The 16,253-nt window shown below is 43.6% G+C and overlaps 1 protein-coding gene across 13 annotated transcripts in view; it reads right to left on the bottom strand.

The window, feature by feature from the left end:
* Nucleotides 1-16,253, bottom strand: part of DTNA (dystrobrevin alpha) — a 373,548-nt gene that overhangs the window by 147,750 nt on the left and 209,545 nt on the right. For all 13 annotated transcript variants that reach the window (XM_045296183.1, XM_045296186.1, XM_004702946.2 and 10 more), the window contains 2 exons: nucleotides 12,554-12,621; nucleotides 2,754-2,834 (listed from right to left, as the gene is read on the bottom strand). In XM_045296183.1, coding sequence (XP_045152118.1) covers nucleotides 2,754-2,834; nucleotides 12,554-12,620 — 148 coding nt within the window. In that variant the 5' untranslated portion in view covers nucleotide 12,621. The remainder of the gene's footprint in view (nucleotides 1-2,753; nucleotides 2,835-12,553; nucleotides 12,622-16,253) is intronic.

Below are 16,253 nucleotides of genomic sequence, written 5' to 3'. Positions count from 1 at the left end.
CCGGGGGCTTAAGTGGAGAGGAAATTTTTTTGAGAATGATGAGGGCAATGACTGTACAAATGCACTTTACACAACTGATGTATGTATGGAATGTGATAAGAGTTGTATGAGCCCCTAATAAGATGATTTAAAAAAATCCAAAAAAGATATAAAAAATTAATAGCTTTCAACATTTGTTGTACTCAAAAAACAAAACTCCCTGGCTTCCCATCGATGGTGACTTGTAGCGACCCCGGGGACAGGGCGGAACTGCTCCTGTGGGTGTCCCAGGCAGCAGTAGAAGGCGCTGACTTGCTGCAATGGCCGCTGAATGTGCTTCAAGTGACCTCTGCAGTCAGCATTCATATCAAATGTGTTCAAGGGCTTTTTCACACGTGGAAATGGACAACTGAAACTTGGTCTAGTGTCTGCATGTCAATGGCAGAAAGTCACACTGCCCTTCCAGCGTTTCTTTGGTGGGGTTGTTTATTTTCTTTACCCCTCAGTTTCTAGAATTCACCTACTTTTCGAAAATATTGCCATATGCTCAAAATACTTTTCTTGGTGCTAATGGAATATTTAGTTCTATCATTTATCTGGGTTTGTTCCATACTTTAGCAGGAAATGTGGACGTTGTCACAGGCACGGAGCACAAAACCGTCTGCGCGCCTGTGGGGAGAACTCTGAGGAGGACCCTGGATGACGACAGGTGTACGTGCGCGTGCAGCTATGTATTACCCCCCTCGTTTTTGACCCCAGTTTAATTGAAAGCACTTATTATCATAATACCCCATCATTTACTTCTCTATGTCAGCTGGAACCATTTCTGTTATTGAGAGGCTGCGCCTCTTTTTCAAGTGCGTAGTGATTCATAAAGTGTGATTTTAGGTGGCTTCATCCTCTGCATGTGTAACCGCTTATCAATAAGAAATGTCTACCAGGCCTCTCTGCCGAGAGATGCGCTCTCATTCTTCATGTCTGCAATAGTTCAAGGTCACAGTAACTCTCACTGAAAGTTTATGAAACAAATAAGAAAATCTTTGTCATTTTTAAGTTATTCTGAAAACTGTAGTCCGAGTGACAAGAACCTAAGAAGGTGTCTGCTATGAAAAAGCTTTACAGGGACAGCGCAGCCACTCCAACTCCCTGCCACCCCCCCTCCCCACACACACGCATACACAATCATACATACACACACACACACACACACACACACGACGGACTTGGAGGGCTATTCTAGTGGTGAGGTGTGGTAAGCAAGCGGGAGAAACCCATCACTTTTCAATCCTGGAGATTTTCAACACATGGACAATCTTCCTTGTGTTTCAATAGGGACTTTCCTCTGTAGGACCTCTCTTTGGTCCCTCACATGAGCACTGGGAAGGGCTTCCACTGGCTTCTCAATACCCAGGGCCACACAGGCCAACTCCGAGCCTCCCCACAATCTCTGGTGGTGTGCGCTCACCCGGTTTGGAATAGGTTCAGCTTATTGGGAGGAATCAAGATACATCTTTGACATTTGACCAGCCTTTGTGCTCTTCTCCTCTTCCATACGTCATCCCTAATTCTAGTCAATGGGACAGCAGAATAAGCAGCAGATAAACAGCGTGGGAAATAGATGCGCCATCACCGTCTTCAGACGCACAGGCAGCTGCTGTTCTAAAATGCTGCTCTGGGGGTGGCTGCCCAGGGCCTTGCTTAAGCAACTGCAGGAGCGGCTGGGTCAATAAAGAGGAGGTCACGGCTAGTTTTCACATGCACCAAGAGTTGACTCCTCATGTTGGTTATTCAAGAACTATGCACAGATATTCGGGACAATATTATAATTAAAAAATCAATCTCTAATTAGAAAATGAGAAGAATTATTAATAATTTACAGCAGTCAGTTTCATCAAAATAAAATAAATTCATACACATGAACAGTACATTTTTTTTTCTCTAAGACAAATGGGTGGCAGTAATATGAGGGAAGCGTCGACTCAATTGCTATTTGTGATCTAGCTTTGATGGCTAACATTTAAGGTTGGGGGGGGTGGGGGGAAGCTGGGGCAGATTGCTTTGTTTTAACGTATTATTCTCTTTTTCCTGCTGCTGCCTGAATCTGGCACATGTTGGTCATTGTCTGGTTCTGTTGCTGTTATTTGCCTTCGAACAGGTCTCATGTGTGGAGGACCACTGTGCTCCCCGGGGCTTTCCAACCTTTTGGTTGTAGCCGCTCGGGATGACCTTCCAGGTGGTTCTGGGAGGGTGTGGAGCACTCAATTGGAAGGCAAGGGCTTATAAAGATGTGTATCAGCCCGGGATTCAGAGTACTCCCTTCCGAAAGCCTTACTTAGTCGGTTCAGAAAGGAATTCAAAGGATTCCTAGAGCTTGTCACCATTTTCCTATCCTTGTCAAGGAAACACACGTTTGACAGTTTACAGTGTTCCTGGAAACCAATTTGATGCCATTCCATTTTCCAATCAACAGGCTCAAAAAAGAAGAAAGGATAATCCCCATCCAGATTTAAATCAAGCCAAGCAGAAGATCACATTCCCATCCCATCCAGAAGCTCTTCCATTGGAATCCTTTAGTTGTTAAGAATAGTTAAGGTGTCAGAAGTATGTAAAATTATTCTTTCTGCCGTTTGTGTACGATAATTAATTTGCTATTATTATGTAAACATTTTTATCAGCACTTGCAAAAACAACCTAGTTTTCGTCAACATGGTAACAAATATAAAGGATAGGTTTGGTGGGGGGTGGTAATGAGTTCAAAAGACTGGCATACTTACAATTGCATTTCTTCTGAACAAACCTCAGCTTACATGCTGTTCTGTAGGTGGAGAGTCGGATACGATCCAGATCTTGGGCCCCTAGTGGGGGGAAAAAGTACACAGATGGTATGCCATGTGCGTGGAAGAAAATGTACAATGCTTACAAAGAAAACAAGCTGCAGATGCGGTCCACGCACTTCGCTTGGTTTCCATTTTTATTAGACCATCACTATGATTTTAAGGTCTGGAAAGGGCTGTTCCAAATGTCCCAGGTTCGAGGGAAAGACAGTCCACGCCCCAGCATGGGAGTCTGGCTGTCAGCTCTGCTCACGTACTGGGGCCCTGTCGTGCCTGCCACTTCGGAGAACAGTCTGGTCAAGTTGAGACTGAGAGTTAGACAGTCAGCTACAACCAGATATGGAGATGATCCAGCGATCATTTTGAAGGCTCTGGGAGAGGCCGTGAGACCACGGCTACAAGGCGAGTCCCCACTTCCTCTTGGGCATCTTCTCTGTGTGTCCTTGGGCAAGTTGCTTCCAGAAGCAGCATTCTCTCCAGCTGGAATAGCAACTCAACTCAATCACCGCCACGGAGTCAATTCGGACTCAGAGTAACCCTATCAGGACAGAGCAGACCTGCCCTTGTAACCCACAAGTCCAGAGATTGTATCTCTTTACACTAGTAGAAAGCCTCCTCTTACTCAGAGTGGCTGGTGGTTTTGAACTGCCAACCTTGTGGTTAGCAGTCCTATACAGAAATGCTATGCCACCAGGGGTCCACCTGGAAGATGAGACTATGATCCTTATAACCCTTCCTTAGTGGTGCGAGGACAAAGGAAGGAAGATACCTATAGTACAGAGCAACGTGTGGTGCACACAGTCTAGACTTGTTAGCATTCACTATTTCCATAAGCGTGTGTCCTAGAATCCTCCCGTTTAAGCTCAGAAGAGAGAACACTTTTCTAAAAACAACCTACACTGTGGCTTGACCCAAAACCAAACTTGCCGCCATCTTGTCAATGCTGACTCAGATTGACCTTCTACGGGTTTCCAAGGCTGTTACTGTTTACTGGAGGAGAAAACCCATTCTTTCTCCCAAGGAGCTGCTGGTGGTTTCAAACTGCTGACCACTTGGATTGCAGCCCAATGCATAACCACTACACCACCAGGGCTTGAAGTCCTATCTTAACACAGAGGGAGCAGGCTCCCTCATATTCTGGAACTACTTTGCTTAGGCCATGTTTCTGTTTAGGAAACCAGCAGGCCCCTCGATGCTGAGAGTACCAGGCCCAATTCATCAGCTCAGAATCCAAGCTCCTCTGCAATCCAGTTCCATCCTGCCCCCATGCAATGGCATGTCCTACCATGTTCTATCACACCCCCTCTGCTTGGTTGGGCTGGCCTCCTCCCCCTTGCTCCTAGTGTTCAAGTCCTCCTTTCATCCTTAGACTATGTCTACAACACAGAAGACTTTCAACAGATGTCTGTTCATCCGATGTTCTTTAAGCCCCTCCTCAATTCACGCACATCTCTTCCAGACTTCCCACCACGTTTTTAGTTCACAACAGATAAAAATGGCCATGCTATTGATTGACAGATATTGAATTTTCTCCTTGCAAGCGCCTGACAATAGAATAGTTAGGGTAGCCGATTGGTGAACTAGCCTAGAAGCAATTATAGTAGGAAGACAATGAACTGCTTTGCTACGGGAACCAAACCAACCCGAATTCCTTGCCACCCAAGGAACAGCTGGTGGATTAGAACTGCTGACTTTATGGTTAGAAGCCCAAAACATAATCCACTACTCTACCTGGGCTCTTTCCTAAGGAGACTCCGTGAATTAGCACTTGCTCTTCACTGAGAGAATTCAGCTTTTCCTCGATGCAAACTGATCTCTTTAGATTTGTTTTAAAGCACTGTCAATAGGCCTATTACTTTGTGGCTTTATGAGGCAGATTATTAAACTTTCATTCTTGTGAGAGTGTGTTGCTTGTCAAACAGGCTCATTGACATGGAGCCATCGGGAGCATTTGTAGGATCAAAATGGTAACACCACTCCATGTAGTAATTCACTTACCATCACTTTCAAAAGATGGGCATTTGACCAGTGACCATGCAAGGATTGTGTCCAATGTTAGGGAGGAATATAGTTTCATGAAAGTAATGAATTAATAGAACTTAAATCTGTCACTTCCTAGCCATGTGTTTACTTGGAGTCTCAATTTTCCTGTGTGTAAAATGGGGACAAGAGGACCTACTTCACTGTTTAGCTGATAATATAGGAAAGGCTGGGCCCTGGCGGAGTAATGGTTATGTGTTGGGCTGCTAACTCAAGGCCAGTAGTTTGAAATCACCAGCTGCTCCTTGGAGGAAAGGCTAGGCTCTCTCCTCCTGAAACAGTTGCAGTCTCAGAAACCCAGCACGGCGGTTCTACTCTGTAGAACCTGCAGGGTTGCTATGAGTTGGAATTGACTCGATGGCAGTGAGTCTATGCAAGGCCGTGATCTCTGTACCAAACCAGCTGCTATGCAGCAGATCCTGCCTCACGGTGACCCCGCACATGTCAGAATCGAACTGTGATCTGTCGATTTTCAATGGCTGAGTTTTTCAGAAGAACCTTGACACGCTTTCCTCTGAGATGTATATCTGGGCAGACCCAAACCGCCAACCTTTGGGTTAGCAGTTCAGAGTATTAACCATTGCACTACTCAACTACACATATTAAGTGTTGTAAATGTAAATCAATAGGAGGTGGCCATCCTGAAAAGGCTCCACTGTGGGGCCATGGCAGCAGCACCCATCAGCTGCTCGGTGGGAAAAAGACATGGCAGTCTATTTCCAGAAGGATTTGTCGTCTTCCGAACCCTCATCGTTCTGTCCTGTCACATTGGATCGCTATACATCAGAACAGAACGGACTCAGTAGTAGTGGGTTTGGTTTTTCATTTGGTCCTCCACAAAAAAGACTTCCTGGACTCTTTTTGACCAATGATATCAAACCAGGAGAAAAATCACTGTCTTTGAGTTGGTAAGTGACACGAACTTCTTTTTCCTATTTCAGATTTAATTTGCCTTCCTATAACTTCAACTCATTTGACCTAGTTTCCCCCACCACCCCAGGCACAACTTAATCTCGTCTCCCTGACACTTGATAATTTATTTTTCAAACATCTGAAAGTGATGTTTCGTCATCCCTGCAGGTCAAGTTCAGTTGGGAAGGTAACTTCTCTTGGCTTTGTGAGGCAAAAGGCCTGCAATTCCACATCCATTGTGGGTGTAGCATCTGGGACAACATCTGCCACATAGTAGGACTTCAGTGCATAGACGTTCCTAGTATTATTAGGCATGGGTTGTGAGACCCCTTACATTTGCTAATCACTCTGTTCCATGGTTCGCTAATGGCTCTTTAAAATGTGATCCACAATGTTACACCTCTTGCCTCTTCTCCATCCTCACTGCTGTGGAGTTGATTCCAAATCACTGCGGCTCTATCAGAAGGAGTCGAACCGCCCTGTTGTCTTTCCCAGACTTTAAAGCTTTATAGGAGTGGACAGCCTCATCTTTCTCTTGAGGAGCAGCTGGTAGTTCAACTACTGACTTGGTGCTTGGCATCCAGGTACCAAAGCTCTCTGCTTACCTGCACAGACTAGATCAAACCCAAACCCAAGCCCACTGCCACGAAGTCAACCCAGACTCCTGATGTCTTCCCAGGGCAGAGTGGAACGGCTTCTTAGGGTTTCTGTGAGTGTAAACCTTACAGGGGTAGGCACCTTCGTCTTTCTCTCCCAGAGCAGTTGGTGGGTTCGAACTCCTGAATTTGCAGTCAACCATCCGATGCTTAACCCACAGCAAAACCAGAGCTCCTGCAGACCATAGAGAAAGCACGTATTGCTACCTGTGCTATGGACATCTATTAATGAAATCTATGTTCAAATACTACTAGCTTGTGCTGCTAGCTCCTGGTGAGCTTAAATCCAGAAACTTGAACCCTCGGCCACTGAGTCCAGTCTGATTCATAGCAATCCTGAAGGTCAGGGAGGCCTGTCCCATAGGTTTCCCAAGGCTGTAAACTCAATGGAAGCCAACTGCCTCGTTTTTCTCCAGTAGAGCAGCTGGTGGCCTCAAAGCACTGGCCTTTCAGTTAGCAGCCCAATGCTTAACCCAGTGCATCACCAGGGCTCGTTTGATTGAGTTTACAGGTAGTTAAAAAGCTACTTAGGTGTTTATATTAAGTCAGATCTTTTCTACTTTGTAGTTAAATGTTTGTTTGGGGGCACAAGTACAGGACTTCCTATTTACCTGTTTAATTGCTGTTAAGTTTTAACTTCCCGTTCCGGCCTTCCTGACATCTTTTGCAAGTTTGCTTTACTGACTAGCGTTACAAAGCTCCTTCTCTGTTGTGGGGCCTCTGTCAATCTGAGTGGCTCATGTGGGAAAATGGGCTTTTCAGGATGCTGCATATGCAGCGGCAGGGGAACTATCGGCGATACCTGAGGTAAGCTGCTTGGTCCCCTTGGATGAGGATTTCAGCATCTACGATGCTGAGTTTGGCTCAAGAACCAAGAGAATCTCAGTACCTGAAATTAATCCCTGAAAAGAAAGCAGCAGCGGCGTAGAGCATATGTCTACATTCTTCAGGAACGGTGATCTCAGCTGGAAGGATCGAAGGGCTTTGCTGCCACACAGAGTTCGGTTTCTCAGCTCTAGTGAGGCTTCCAGTTCTCAGGACAGCAACACTAGCACCTCCAGCAGGGTCCTCACACCTGCTGGGGCTGGAGCAGAGAGGCAGGTAGACATGGTGCTGACGGAGGAGGGCACTGATTCTATTCTCCCCTGCTGGGAGTCAACCTGGCCTTAACTGACCCGTGTTTTGTTCCAGAAGCAGGCAGACATATGGAGGTCTGCAAAAGATTCCTATTTGTGTAAGTCCTTCCTGTGGGATGATGTCAGTCCCGGACATTGATATGGTGAGCGACAGAAGAGATGTTTTCAGACATAGCAGTGCATTAAGAAGAATGGATCTGGGGCCAAAGAAGTGGAATGGAGACATGCTGCATAGTCCCTAGCTCTGTATCCACCTTGTTTCAAGTAAATGGTATCACTGTCCCTTAAAGCCATGAACTTAATTCAGCTTTACACACGTGGTCTCTTCTTGAAAAAAAAAAATCTATAAATCCATGGCCTACCTCTGTGGTAGCTGTGTGTCTTCTGTAACTTCATGCAAGCCATTGATTAACACCGAGGACTGGAGCAGGGCCAAGGATAAAACCTTTCAGTCACCGGAGACCTTCCTCCACTTGACTGATGCAATAAATCTCCTGGTCATGACCATGATGCTACCTCTAAATCTATCAAACCCTATGTTGACCCATATTTCTTCAATACATGCGCAATCTAAGTACTTTCATCAATATTTTGGTGAAACTAGGGCTCTTTTTTATGTTATATTGTTTTCATGACCTAGCAGGCTAGTAAATTTATTATAAGGAGTAAATGAGCTAATCCATCTATCCACCCAATCATCAATCTATCCATATTTACTTATGTATCCAGCCTTAACATCGTTTTGAAATTTAAATTTATGATACCCTTAACAGCTTTATACAACTCACTTATATTTTGCCTTTAATCTTTTGGTAGATTATGATACAACCTTCTATATAGTCATTTAGATTTTTAAATATACCATCCATCAAAGCGTTCCTTAAACACATTTTATTGGATGAAGATGAAGTTTATGAACCCTAGATTCTTTTTAATATCTGATGGTTGAGTAGATATGTGTGCATGTTTGAGAAGTTGGAAGTTGGAAAAGTGAGCTATTTAGTGGAAAGCTGGACATGTGCCTACGGGGAACATGACTAGAGCTACAATGTATTTAGAGAATCTCTGTCCTTAATGTTTGAGATCTTGCTTTTTCAGAGCACTCTGATTTTCTTTCCCTGGTTTTATGACCCTCCAGATTTTGCCAAATGACTTCACCAAACTTTATTCTTGACTCACTCTTTCTACATACAATTTCATTTTCTTCCAAGGAATTATCTCTGGTGATATTTCCCACGTCTCCTAGGTATTTAAAATTTTCCCCCAAAGCATAGCCCATATTCTTACAAATGGGCTTATGATGAAAACCAGTTGCCCTCAAGAATTTCTAGGATGGAATTAGCCTGGTACAGAGACCGGGGTTTGAGCAACGAAGAAGCAAATGGAAACCATGATGGTCTCATAGCAACCATAGCATATGGCAACAGGATCAAGTATGCCATTTTTTTCTGAATGTTTGAGATCAGCTTTCCAAAATATCACAGCATGCACTGCCAAAAATGACCCAGGTTCTATTCCAACTGTGCACACGCTGCACGTAGCCAATATCCTGTAGCAGGACTGTCTACTTTCTAACAATGCTACCATAGTTGCTGAGTACCTGCATGTGCCTCCCCCTCCCTATCTGTGCCCCTCTCTTGGTAAGGACAGTGCTGTCACTCTCCCCCAGTCCTTCCTGTTCTTCGTAGGCAGCACTTCTTGTTCTTAGCGTTTCCAGTCACTTCCTCCCATAAAGCTACGCAGCTACTATCCCACAGGCCCTGAAATAGCTATGCAAGATGCATGGGAAGATTCAAAGGGAATTGCCCAGCATCTGTCCTGTAGGAGTTCACAATAGTGAGAGATTCAGACATCTTAACAAATAACGATCACTCAAGGCAGCAAACTGAAGGGGAGTTGAGTTAAATTCCAAGAGCAAGCAAATACATATTTTGCTAACAGCCAGTCTGAGAAAGTTATTGGAACTCGTAAACTTACTCAATGACTGGAAGAGCCAAAGTGGGGGTGGCATTCACATTTAACTAGCGTATCTCTGTCTTAATCCCAGGTGTTAAACAAGAAGATAATTTGGGTATTGTATTAAATAGAATATTTGGTTAACAGTGGCCTGCTCCGATTTCTCAAAACCAAGTAGATGGCCACTCACTTTTAAAATATGAGGTTGTCCTTTGTTTGTGTAATTGTGTGTTATCTACTGCTCTTCATTTTCACCCCTGTCCAACTATAAGTTTAGCAGTTTGAAACCATTAGCTGCTCCCTGGGAGAAAGACCAAGCTTTCTAGCTTTCTACTCCCTTAAAGAGTTACAGTCTCAGAAACCCACAAGCGCAGTTCTACCCTCTCCTGTAGGGGCGCTCTGTGCCAGAATCGACTCAGTGACAGGGAGTTTGGTTTGGTTTAGCGTTCTTCCTAAATGCTTTTGCTCCTTGTAGGAATGAGCTCAGAGTACATGTGTAGCACACACACCCGTGCTACAATAAATCCAATTGGCCAAGCGTTCTTATCAATTGTTCTCTCTCTCTCTTTTTATTTTTGTCATTTCCAGAGGTGAGACTCTATTTAGCACTTTTGTATTGGCTTTTTGTTGTTGTTTCTAGATAATACTTTGCTGACTAGCTTTACAAAAATTAGGCTCTTTTTTTTTTTAACTTCCTGCCTAAACATCACAGATTTGATGCGTCTTCATTGTTAACAGGTTCCTTTCTCTCTCTTTCTTGGTGTCCAGCTAGGACTGGGGCAACATCTTATTTTTATTTATTTGACAGTCTCTATGTGATTACCTTCCCCTTTCACATGCCTGTCTATGGATCAAAGTCAATTCCTTTTTTGGAAACCAGCCCTCTCTTTTCCCAGCAGCATCCCCAGGGGATGTGGACTGTGTTCCACTTGGTGCTGCGCTAAGCCATCAGCTCAAACACATGAAATGTTAAAGTCAGATGCATTCAGCTGTTTTGACTGGCATCTATTATATAGCATGCTCATGGAAGAAATACATACATTTTTGTGGCTTGCTTAGCTAATCTGATCAGTCACCAAGAGAATGCATAAGATTATTTTTAAAAGCTACACAACATCCCTGGGACACTTTGATATAAAGATAAAGCTAAGATCGGAGAAATCGGGGCATGGTTTTCCTAATTCTCTCTTGCATGGAGAATAATTTAGAGGTGGCTTGTTTCTATCCAAGACTTGTCTTTTTTTAAGGTGGCAAATTAAATCTTCCATGCACTCGGATGTTCTCCCTACATGTATTCTCTGCGCCCCACACTCACCAAGTACAGAGCAACGGGGAAGTGGACTTCAACTCAGACTGGAATTTACAGAATCATTAAATAAGCACACCTTTATAATTCTTCCAGGGTCCTGATACCGTTTTGATGTGAGAAGGATACATTTGAAGAGTTCCCCTCGAGATCTTAATACCTTTTTCTTTCAGGTTCAATGTTAATAATGGTGTGCATGTGTGTGTGTCTGATGAGATGTTAACCCGTGATGTTTTTGCCTGTTGCCTTTTCCGTCTAAAACTTTATCATGTGGGAAGACGTCTGTGCTGTTGTGATATTTCTTCTGGGGGCCAGCGAGTCACAGGTTCACAATTCCAGGTGACTGCTGTGCCAAGAGTGAGCTACAGAAGCAACTATGTCCTCGGGAATTCGAAGGTCTGACTGAAACTCTCGCGGATATTTTCATGCCCGGTCGCTAAAGTAGAAAATTCTCTGAGAGAAAAAGTCAGGAGCGTGATTGAAATTCCACACAATAATTTTAATTTTCTTTCCCTTTTGTTAGTTCCAACCCTCAGTGCTTCCAGATCACTGGGAGATGATAAAGGGAAGTACAAATGGGATTGTCTGAGACTTTTCTTTATCTCCTCTTCCCTGCATTCTTGCCCATCAGTTCCAATTTTCAGTAGAAACCTAATTGTGTCTACTGCCTTCTCAGGGGTGGGGAGGGGAGGCTTACAACTCACTCTTCTTGCTCATCCTCATTGTTAATGCAGGGATGGAGAGATAAAAAGAAAAGAGAATCTTACTTTTAATTTCTTTACAACATTTAATCTGAGATCTGTACCAACCTCAATGTCAAGCTCTTCTCTTTTTTCTACTTTTTAAAAAAAATTTAAATAAAAGAAAACTAGCCTTTGTACAAGACATTACCAACTACCTACAGGGAGCTCTTTATAGAGTGGGTTCTCTGCTGGAGTCACTAGAGATTGGCTTGCTTTGGCTTCCACTTGGATCATAGGCCACTTTCAAGCTGCTTCCATCTTTTGTTTTGTATTTAGAAGCCCGCTTGTAGAACCAATTCTCCTAGTCTTAACCTCAAAAAAACCCCAAAACAAGAAAGCCCCAAGTACCCCATTGCTGTGGAGTTGATTCTGACTCTTAGCAACCTGGCAGGATGGAGGCGAACAGATTGCTACATCATTCTCCCAGGGCGGGGCTGGTGCGTCCAAACCATCCCCCAGTGTGGCAGCTAAACAGGTAACCCCACTGCACTCCCAGGGTGCCTTCACACCCTGTTGGTGAGGTCTGAAAATCAGCTGGTACTTTGACCAGCAAATCATGCTTGACCCATTTGCCCATCGGGAGCGCATGACACTATTTTGTCGGTCAGATGTTCAGTGATTGGCTTCAGTTTCTCTACGTGTCTAATACTGTAGTCTACGGGAGATGGAGATATACTCCAGTTTCCAGTTAGATGAAGATGTACTAACACCAGAGCTGAACAGTGTTGATCAAGGTGTGTGCGCATCTCCAGAAACTTTTTTCTTTCAGGTAAACATTTTAGCCCAGTTACGAATTCTGGTGAATCACTGGCTAATTTAATTCTTACTTCATATGAAGGGGAAAAAAAAGTCCAAATGTAGTTTATTCAAAGAGATTAAGCTTTTAAGGCAAGGCAAGGCACGGCAGCCTTAAGGATGGCGTGGCTGTTTCCAGTCTTTCCTTGGCGTGCACCAGGAACCGTAAGATGTTCCCGGAAAGTTCTATACTTACTCATCTCTGCAAACAGCTGTCTTCTTTCTGCCATGGTATTGCCTCTTTTCCCACTATCTTCAATCATTCTATGAGACAAAATGACGACAATGGGTAATTACCTTTATTCTAATAAGCAAACAGCCATTTATATATGTAAACACACTTGCGATATTTATGCCGAAACATGGAGAGAAGCTATGTATAACTGCAAGTGTACTAAAAAACATAACTTTACTTAAACTCACCTAAAGAGTTGTATAGTACATGTTTTTCCAAATATAATATTGGAGGAGGTATGAATTATTTTATGATGCTAACAAACCTAACTAAATTAGCAAATGATGTTGTGTTATAACTAATTCCAACCATCTTCTCGCTGTGAAGGAATGCACTTCACACTGTTTCTCGTTAAATTTCATGACTATCCATTCTTCACGCAGAGAGGACAACAGAGGTCCCATTCAACAGATGATGGGACTGAGAGACTCACAGGATGAGCGGCAAAGAGAGGCGAAGAGCCTTGGGTGAGGATAACGGTTTGTTGCAGACTGCTAATTGAAAGGCTGGCTCTTCAAATCTATCCAGAGGTGCTTTAGAAGGGAGGCTGAGGAGCAACTTCCATCCAGTGGCTCACTGCCAGCGAGTACATTCTGACTCGTCCTGACCGGATCGATAAAGGACCGAGTCGTTTCCTGGACTGTGGGTTCTAGACAGTGGGACTCTCTAGGGAGTAGAAAGCCTCGTCTTTCTCCAGTGGAGTGGCTGGTGATTTCAAACTGCTGACCGTGTATTTAGCAGCCCAACGCTGAACCACTAGGTCACCAGGGCTTCCTGCATATGATTCTCTTTCTCTCTGCCATCCGGGCAATGCCGACTCACAGCGACCCCCTGTAGGATTCCGACCACGACACCCCCGGGGCTCCTGGTAGCCATCAAACACCCTGTGGAGCACAGTTCTCCTCTGACATGCAGGGGATCACAGTGAGACGGAATTGACTCGGCAGCAAAGGTTTTTTGTTTGTTTGTTTGGTTTGGTTTCAAGGATGCAGGAGGGTCCATAGGCGGTATAAATGAGTAAGGCAACTAGGCTGTTGCGAAATGAAAATGTTTGGCAGTGCACACCTCAGAGGAAAGGCCTGGTGATCTACTTCTAAAAACTCATCCGTTACAAAGGCAATCGAGCATTGCCCCACTCACAGCACACACGGGGGCATCGTGCGCTGGGTCATCCATGGGCTGCAACTGGGCTGTAAAGGGTGTGCTTTCTCTGACTCCAGGATTAGTACTCTGTCCAGCGCAGCCTGTGGCCATGTGGCCCTTGCGCAGCTGGGCTCTCAATTCAGAAACAGGTAATTTCCGACAGGCTCATTTCTAAGTGGAATGTTTGGAAGCTGCAGGCTCATTTCTAAGTGGAGTGTTTGGAAGTTGCTATACCTAATCCTTTTAGGAAAGGTATTTAGCACCACAGCTTTCTACTTACACATACTACTCTCTGCAGTGCAACTGTTTGAAAGTTTCTATTAAAGTGCCAGCAGTTAAAATAGAGAAAAAAATGAAAAAAAAAATCTTGAGGATAAAAAGAATGAGAATGCAAATGAAAATGTCATTGGGTCCTGTAGGGCGCTTTTGGGGACATCTCAAGAATGATGTCAGAGGATGAATTTAATTTTTATCATATATAATTAAACTTTTAAAAACCAAAGTCTTTCCCATGTACACATACATAATCATATACACATAGCTACATACTCATATGGAGAAGATGTTGAATTTGTCAAGGATTTCATTTTAGTTGGGTCCAAAATCTAAGTCCATGGAAGCAACTGTCAAATGACATATTTCACTGGGAAAACCTGCTGTCAATACCTCTTTAAAGTGTTGACAAGCAAATGTGTCACTTTGTGGAGTAAAGTGCACCCGACCTAAGCTATGAGCCCTTCGATAGATTGTCTCAGATGTACGCTGGATGGGAGCAGGCAATGACAAAGGAAGATTGTGAAAAGCCCGATTTATTGTAGCATCAGAGAAGAATATCAAATATAACATAAACCTCCAGAAGAATGAATAAATCTGTCTTAGAGGAAGTACAATCAAAATACTCCTTGGAAGGGAGGAAGTTGAGATTCTGTTTTCCTTCCTTTGGGCGTGTTCAAGAAGGTCATGACCTTGGAGGTAGACATGATGCAGAGTGTCACTGAAACTGAGGAAGACCTTCAAGGAGATGGATTTATACAGTGGTTGCAACAAGAGACTCAAACATCGCACGGACTGTGAGGATGGCACAGGACCGACAATGTTTTGTGCTATAATGGACAGTGGTACCGAGACTTGAACACGCTCATGGCTTTTGTTTTGAATAAGATTTTAGTTTTCCAGGTATGGCTGACATAGGTATGCACAGAAATGCTGTCTTCCTGACTCATATAATCCTCATCAACCTTGCTTCGGGACAAGTGGGTAGCTAATCATCTGATAGTCACACAATCATCTGCATACAGCTTCCTATTTTTTATTTCAAGAGATGAGCCATAGACTTGCAGCCCGAGAGAGCCAGGGGACAGAACCTGATGTGTCCCTGCATCTGTCCACATGTTGGAAAGAACCATTCAAAGTAAATCAAAAAGGGCAGCAGGCTGGGGAGCTGTGATTAATAATAGCGGGGAGGTAAAACCTCCTGCCTGAGCAGTTCACTTGATACTTTTTTTCTTTCTAGTTATCCCTTTATGTGACTTTCCTTAAGGTTCCTGAGGACGGCAGCCTCAAGCATTTTCTTCACAGTGTTGCTAAGCAGAACGCAGTGATCTATCCAGTTAGCATTCACTGAATCAAGAACTGAAACTGAAGCAGAGAGGTAAGAATGAACTAATAAGTTTACTTTTCATGAAGTGGATTTTTAATTCTATTTAAAAAAAATCTGACATATAGAAAAGCGAGATTCAAATTGTATCTGATTTAGAGACGAATCATTCAAAATTGGCCAAACTAATGCACAACTGTTTTAGCCATGTCGAGAGCCCTGGGAGTGGAGGGAGCCTGCTCCTCTTTTCTACGATTCTCCAGGTGACTCAGTGGCTAAGTGCATGGCTGGGAACTGAAAGGTGGATGGTTCAAACCTGCCAGCTATTTGTGGGAGAACGATGTGGCAGTCTGCTTCTGTAAAGATCATATCCTTGGAAAGCCTAGGGGGTAGTTCTGATCTGTCCTGTAGGCTTGTTAAGAGTCAGAATAGCAGAAGCAACTCAAGCATATTGTTTCTTTTTGTTAGTTTGTAGTAATATCAAAATCAAATGAGATCTGATGAAACAGAAGCTGGCAAAGATGCCCACTACATGGAGGTCCACTGTTGGTCTACTCAATGCTATGTTTGAACAGTTCATTCAGAAAAGAAATACCAAGGGCATTACTCTCCCTTCTCTGTAAAATGTGCACCTTATGAGGAGGAGGAGGGAGAGGAGAGGACGAAGATGAAGAGCAAGACCACAAGAATATAAAATAACAGAAAGCACAAAATATAATTATAAATATAAAAAGAAAGTCACATCAACAATACTACCCCAGGAACTTCCATGGAAGAAACACTGTTAGAAAAAAAATGAGAGTCCTCATTTATTATTCCTTGATTATGAACATATTATAAACCAAAGGTCACATCCATCGAGTTGATTCTGACACTATACAGTTTACAAAAATTAAAATTGAAAAAAGGTGGAGCAGACAC

Source organism: Echinops telfairi, unplaced genomic scaffold, assembly GCF_000313985.2.
Source record: "Echinops telfairi isolate 266 unplaced genomic scaffold, ASM31398v2 ScPeMD7_7400;HRSCAF=8409, whole genome shotgun sequence".
Classification (NCBI taxonomy): Eukaryota; Metazoa; Chordata; class Mammalia; order Afrosoricida; family Tenrecidae; genus Echinops; species Echinops telfairi.
The sequence above is the reverse complement of the archived record's forward strand: the minus strand, read 5'-3'. Positions and strand labels throughout refer to the sequence as shown.